The sequence below is a fragment of the Panicum virgatum genome, chromosome 2N, assembly GCF_016808335.1.
Source record: "Panicum virgatum strain AP13 chromosome 2N, P.virgatum_v5, whole genome shotgun sequence".
In the NCBI taxonomy this organism is placed as follows: Eukaryota; Viridiplantae; Streptophyta; class Magnoliopsida; order Poales; family Poaceae; genus Panicum; species Panicum virgatum.
In genome coordinates this window covers 65,256,720-65,263,245 of record NC_053146.1, presented here as the reverse complement: position 1 = coordinate 65,263,245, position 6,526 = coordinate 65,256,720, and the positions used below count along the sequence as shown (strand labels likewise).

The 6,526-nt window shown below is 44.6% G+C and overlaps 2 protein-coding genes across 2 annotated transcripts; both read right to left on the bottom strand.

The window, feature by feature from the left end:
• Positions 1–284: 284 nt before the first annotated feature.
• LOC120658602 (stress-response A/B barrel domain-containing protein UP3-like) lies at positions 285–1,371 on the bottom strand. The gene has a single exon (XM_039936874.1). The coding sequence runs from the start codon at positions 1,305–1,307 to the stop codon at positions 516–518; it is 792 nt and encodes a 263-aa protein (XP_039792808.1). The 5' UTR covers positions 1,308–1,371; the 3' UTR covers positions 285–515.
• Positions 1,372–1,999: 628 nt separating this feature from the next.
• LOC120658564 (peroxisome biogenesis factor 10-like) lies at positions 2,000–6,422 on the bottom strand. Its single transcript, XM_039936829.1, has 11 exons — positions 6,135–6,422; positions 6,005–6,036; positions 5,142–5,231; positions 4,727–4,821; positions 4,431–4,629; positions 4,245–4,314; positions 3,626–3,704; positions 3,282–3,415; positions 3,014–3,102; positions 2,610–2,695; positions 2,000–2,524 (listed from the first exon to the last, which is right to left on the bottom strand). Exons 1-11 carry the CDS (start codon positions 6,322–6,324, stop codon positions 2,422–2,424), a joined length of 1,167 nt encoding a protein of 388 aa, XP_039792763.1. The 5' UTR covers positions 6,325–6,422; the 3' UTR covers positions 2,000–2,421.
• Between the last annotated feature and the right edge of the window lie 104 nt (positions 6,423–6,526).

Below are 6,526 nucleotides of genomic sequence, written 5' to 3'. Positions count from 1 at the left end.
AACGGGCCGGTATTAGAAATCACTTGTATGGTTATGGTTTTTCAGCGATATCATTGACTCACTCAGTTTACCTTGCATAATACACTGGATCTATCCCAAAGAATCAAGTGAAATTGATATGATCACTCAATTACCTATTGTTCCTATAGCACAAGAGGATTTGCAGGCATTACTATAAGGGCTTCAAGGATTTGAAATGGCGATTTACCTTTAATACAAGCATATGTAGACACTCAAATGGCATGACGTGGTAGATACTACCTGTACTAATAAGTACTTCACAATAAAGAGGAATGAATGTACACTGCATAGCACTGATTTCTTAATTTGCTGCATTAGGCAGTAGGAGTAGCTGTAAACATGAGCACGATAGAATATGAATCACTACTTTGATCCTCAATCAAGGGAAGCAATTCTTATTCATCGCACTGCCACTCCCAATTTCACAACATGACAACCATTCTTTTATTTCCAAATTGACAACACACTCGAAACTGACCCGCACCTGAAATCTCTCAGAGGCTCGCCGGCGTTGGAGCCTCGCCGGCAGCAGGCTCTGCAACGAAGTCCAGGACCAGGACCTCGTCGAGCAGCGGCCTGACCGCGGCCTTGGCCTCCTCGACCTTGCCGTCCCCTTCCACCGCGTCGAGCTCCTCCACGCTGTCGAACACTGCCACCATTCCGAACTGGAACCCCTTGGCCCGCACCGAGAAGTTGTCCCCGAAGCTCACCTTGGCGCCCTTGGCCTCCCCGGCGGCCTTGGTCGCCGCGGCCACCTTCTCCACGAGCTGCGCGACCTCCACCCCCTCCTTCACCTTGGCGAGCGTGAGCCGCACGGCGCTGCCGGGATTCACGGGGGACGGGAGCTCCGCGGAGTTGACCCAGTCGATGGCGGTGATGTCGAGTGCGTTGGGGAGCACGTGGCCCTGCACGGCGGCCACGTGCGCGGGGTGCGCCGCGTAGGTCGCCAGGTCCTGCTTGGTGGCGTAGCGGGAGTGGAGGAGGTGCGTGGGGCCCAGCGCCTCCGCCGCCGGGGAGCGGAGGCGGAGGACCGGGCCCGCGTGGATGTAGGCCAGGCCCGGGACCTGCGTGGCGAGCGCCTGCAGCGAGGAGACCATCGCCGCGGCGGCGCCCGAGGCGACCGCCTCCGGGCGGGCCTTGAAGAGCACGATGTGCTCGACCGGGGCGGCGACCGCGGAGGAGGAGGAGGACATGGCGGCGGCGACGCGGAGGGAGGAGGAGGAGGGGGCGAGGCGGCGGAGGGTCGGGAGTTGGAGAGGGGATGAGAAGGCTTTGAGGCAAATCATGGTTGGGTTTAGTGGGGTAAGGGGAGGGTTAATGCGCCGTTGGTTTAGTTGTGAGACAGTGACCTGACGAAACCGAGAGGCAAGTTGGTTTTATAATGGTGAGCTCCCTTGGCACGCGGCGGCGGCCGCCGGCAGCTGGTTTTGTGCGGTGCGGACTGCGGAGGAGCAATGGCCTGCATCATCCATGGCGTTGAGAAAGAAAATTTACCGCGAATTCAGAGGTGCACGAGCATCATAAATTTTCACACGGCCCGTTAGATCTGATCATGGAGGAGTGGACAGCGTTGATTTTATCAGAATTTTTTAAGTTTTCTCACAGCAGGGGCACGTCTTCAGTTCTGCACAGTGATTGGATCTGGACTCATAGCGGTGACGATTTTCTACATAATCGTCACAGTTCCATCTTTTTTCAGAAGTTTCCTGCAGAAGAAATTGGCACACCGATGCGCCGTACTTGAAGTGCATTGACACACCACACAGGCAGGCAGTTCGCTAGTTCAGAGTAGGTGCCGCCGGCTGGTCAATGGGCCAACAACCGTGTGCAGAATGCCAGGCAACTGCACAAACCGGCACCGTTTATAGCGTATGCAATCTGCTGATTTGGAATAAGCAAAGCAAATCAATTAGACCAACATAGGCCTGCCCTGTTGGTGCAACCGGAGCAGGCATGAAAACAGACGAAACTCACCACAGATCAAAAAGAGTCTGAAACACGGGAGCAGAAAATATCGGTCATAAACAAAAATGTCGATAGGTGTAAAGAAAATGGAGATACCACATTGTTAATAGCTCTATGATTCGAGCTCGTCATTGTTCTACCCTACAAACTTCACATAGGAATACAAGAGTACAAGACATCCATCTGTGCTACAAGTAAATAATTTCTTCTGCGTGGTTCCTAGTGCCCTTCGCAATTTCAACTCTACAACATTAGTACCATACATGCAACTTTGTCTAATCCTCGACCTCTTGAAATGGTCTCGAGCTATTCTTCCTCTTTTAGTATATATTAGGCTAGTTCAGCATGCAGATTTCTGGCCGAACTATGGTCTAGAATCATCATTTTGATGCCAGCAAAGAATAGTATGGCCTTGCTACCATGAGAAATGATTTACTAGAAATCTGAATGATATATACAGATCAAACTCGAATGGGTAATTGGAGTTCTGCATAGTGGGCACTCAGGTTTCTCATTGCTCCACTCCATTATGCAATTCCTGCATGGAATGTGACGAGCTATCAAACCATTCAAGAGGGTGCAGGAAACAACATCACTTGGCATCACAAATACAAGTTTTTTACCAGCAGAAGACATGTCCACAGGTTGTGGCAGTAGGGTTTTGCCTGGTACTGAGACACAGGGTGCATTTACTCTTGCCACTGGAAGCCTGAACATTAGACATACAGTACAATATAAGCTATCCTTGCATATGGAACCCATGCAAGTATAATTGAAGAATAGTGGTTGAAAGCACATGTAATTCAATTTTCCATAATAATTTTAAATGTAAAATGTGTGCATTCAACTGCTCGTTTTCTGAATAAATTGTTCTGCCATATCTATCCAATAAAGAACGACATGGTATTATAAATCTGTTAGCTTCTGTAAATATCTGGTTTAATCAATGAAGTATCACACAATTTCCTAAGGTCTTGACTACAGAAAAGAGTCAAGATATTCAACATTTATCTGCCAAAGGAAATACCTCTGAATGAGAAGCCGCATCTGCAGCTTTACCACCACGGATGTCATTAATGATATGCCCATCTTCATCTAAAACAGGGATGCCTCGACCTGGTTCACCATTAACAAAGAAAAAAAAAGAAACAAGCACTTAAATATTTATGTCATTGTAAGTAAGAAGTGAAATTGATTTAGCATAGAAGGGAATGCATGAACTGAGAGAGCTTGTTGATGGCAAAGGAGTCGTCAGGAACAAGAAGATAAGACACATTGAACACAAGAGACTGCACCTGTAGACGATGCATAGCTTCCAGATGATATTTGGTTAATGGAACTAGCTATTGATGATATATTACTTCTCCGGAGTCTTTCAGCACCAAGAATACACAACTGAATCAACAGAAAAATACCCAAGATCTGATACCTACAAAATGTTGCGAGCTAACTTTTATTTGCTGGAGAATTTTAATCTGTCAAAAGGGAAACAATTTATCTGAATACGATAAAAACTAATTGAGATCTCAAGATTCATTTGTTGACATGCAACTGCATGGAATTGATAGCCATCTAATTTGTTATGCAAGTCTGTACTGTATTAGCAAATTAGATACGCAAAGAGGTAAACAAAAATTACCTAGGCCTCTGATTCATTGGCTTGCCAATGAATACATAACGAATACCAGCTGCTCGCTTTGGCAAATGGTAATACAGTCCTACACCAAAGGGAGCATAAAAAATTAAATAAAATGTCACAAAGATAATAGAGATATCTATAAGGTGATAAATAAAATGATATGATCTGTTCTCTTTTTTTTCCCTCAAACACGATGATATGATCAGGTATTAATGAAGCAGTGTCACCATACTAGTTAAGACTTATGGTAATGTGGCAGCCCACCATAGGTGCATTAAATGAATAAATTTGAATGCAAAACCTTTTCTAGAATGATTGTGAAATGTTCAGATATGCAGAACATCCTGACAGTGCATTGCACATTTTTTTACGATTACTATATTAGATAGCTTATGACTAAACAGATCATAGAAGGCCAGTCCAGGCATTTGCATTTGCCTACTAGCTCACAATTATTTCGTATTTCCTGAGTTTAAGGTGATCAGCAAGCAGGACGCAAAAAAAGAGAACTCTTCAGTTTTTACCCAACCATCAGAAATCCACAATCTACTGGTCCTGAATAATATGTATAAACGAAAAGAGGATTTTACAGTATATCACTATATTGCACATGGCTTACCTTCAAAATAGAAGAACATTAGGTTTGTTCGGATAGCCAACTGCATAAAATCTTGAGCAAATGGCAGCATCTAAGAAGAGATAGTAGAAATCATAGATGTATTAGGAAAGAAAACATTATGTTGAACATTTCTCAATGAGTGTGATAAAATACAGATTGAACATAACAACTTGAAAATTTTCTTACTGAAGGCCATTTCTGAAGAACCCATTGCCACAAGGCATGAACTCGGCCTCTTGACCTTGACAAAGCAGAAACACTCAAGGTTGACGAAGCATCACTATGTGTGGTGGACTGCGCAATACCACTACTAGAATTATCATTTTCAGGAGGATCGCCAAACTGAGATTCATTGAGGGCAATACTACGTGCAACAATTCTGGAGCTGTTAAATCATTTCGGACATAGAAAAAAGAAAAGGCAATCAGATTTTGGTGCAAGAGAATAATGACCGAAGGACTGAAAGATGATTAGTTTCAAACCTGATTCGTTCAGCAAGATAGGGCACAGTAGTTTGATACAAAATGAAAAGGATCCGCCTAGCAGGTGTAGGTGGAAGTCCATGCAAGGTTGCAACCTGAACAGTACAGCCTAGATAACATCAGCATAGTAGCATGGCATTATTGCGAATAATTCTTTTCTGGGCGTCGAATTTCTATGACAGAACAAATAAATTTAATCATTTTGTACAGCATAAATAAAACATCAGCATAGTAGTATTGGAGGTAATATGAAGAAGCACGATAGGGCTTAAAAATATAAGGCTAAAGAGAAGCAGCAACCGTAAATTATACTGTCAAATCAAACATAGCTGCACAGCAGAAAAGAAGGGGAAGAAGAGCTTCACCCTTTCTGACAGAAAATAAAATATTGCCAAAGAAGAAAAGGTACTATGACCTGAGATATATCACAATATTCTTCTCCGAGTGTTTGCTGGCCTGAACCAGTTGTTAGCAAGTAATAAAGGGACTGACCAAGCAATTTTATCTGTGAAAGATCAAAATCAGTGTAAGCTACATTTATTACTTACAGAGAACAATGTACTCTCCACTGAACAATATAGTAAATACTTGGGCAGAAAAATTAACACTCGAATTCATACATCATAATGCAGCTCTATGGAATAAAAAGATTTCACTTGAATAAACAGAAAGGGCCTGCAGTTGCAGCAGTTTTATGAAATGACACGACCACCCAACTCTACTGAGATGACAAATAACCAATCTGAAGTATTAATCATGAATAGAAGTCCAATGCAATGTGGATTAGCTGTACCAGCTAAAACACCTCTCTTCAGAATAAAACTTTAAGCATTCCGGAAATTTATATGCTCAAAGTTTCTAGGTGCTCCACTACATAAATGGTTACCCAAATTGAAAGCACGCCATCTGACTAAGTCTTTTTTTTTCCTCCAAGCAAGCTAATTAACTAGGTCTTCAACAAGCTTGACAGCAATTGACAACCAGACCAAGGTATGAAGCATTGTAACAGTAACCAATAGCCAACCCAAGAGCTGACTGGTATAACCGTATAACCCAGCACACAATACTGATAGGCTTCACAGCCCATATACTCTGGAACATTCATCCCATAGAAATGATATATTAAAAATTCACAATCACGATCCTCATTGCAAACAATGCCCAAAGTGTATTTAAAAGAATAAAAATAATCTGGGTGATTCCTATAGAGCAGAGGTCCCAGTAACAGAGCCAATTGCCACTGATTAAATAGAAGAACATAGCCAGCGAGCTCTTCACCTCATTCTGGTAAGCAACAGCAACCCTGGTACCTATATAATCATCATCATCACAGGCCAAAACACCTCAAATCACTATCAATTGCACAAGACAAAGCTGTGTTTAGGAGAACTGGAGAGTCGTCGAGTACCGAAGAGGTGTCGAAACGCGTCGCGGCAGGCCTCGGTGACGTGGGCCGCGTAGCTATCGTCCTTCTCCGCCGCCCGCATGATCTCCGGCTGCGCCGCCCCAGGAAACCTCCGTGGCCGCGCGGGCGCTCCGCTCCCCGCGCCGCTGCGGGAGCTGGGGCCCGCATCGCCGGCGGGGGCGCCTGCTCGCATCTCTCCTCGCCCTGTGGACTACCGTACGCGATAGAGTTCCAGACTTTCCGAGCTCAAAGGAGAGAGAGGGGAGGGGAGCTCGTTGTTCGCACGCGTGAGCTGGGCCGGGCCAGGCCGGGCCGTTATGATGAGAGTTTTATACGTACACCCTCGTTCTTTAGTACTATTTCATTGCTAACCTTTATCCAAGGGGCCCCGCATG

What these genes read in the sequence shown, in the direction of transcription:
- LOC120658602 (XM_039936874.1), bottom strand. Translation starts at nt 1,307, where the DNA reads ATGATTTGCCTCAAAGCCTTCTCATCCCCTCTCCAACTCCCGACCCTC.
- LOC120658564 (XM_039936829.1), bottom strand. Translation starts at nt 6,324, where the DNA reads ATGCGAGCAGGCGCCCCCGCCGGCGATGCGGGCCCCAGCTCCCGCAGC. An exon ending in CCAATGAATCAGAGGCCTAG is followed by an intron (nt 3,416 to 3,625) that starts GTAATTTTTGTT and finishes AACATTTTGTAG; the next exon opens with GTATCAGATCTTGGGTATTT. An exon ending in ATGCGGCTTCTCATTCAGAG is followed by an intron (nt 2,696 to 3,013) that starts GTATTTCCTTTG and finishes TCTAATGTTCAG; the next exon opens with GCTTCCAGTGGCAAGAGTAA.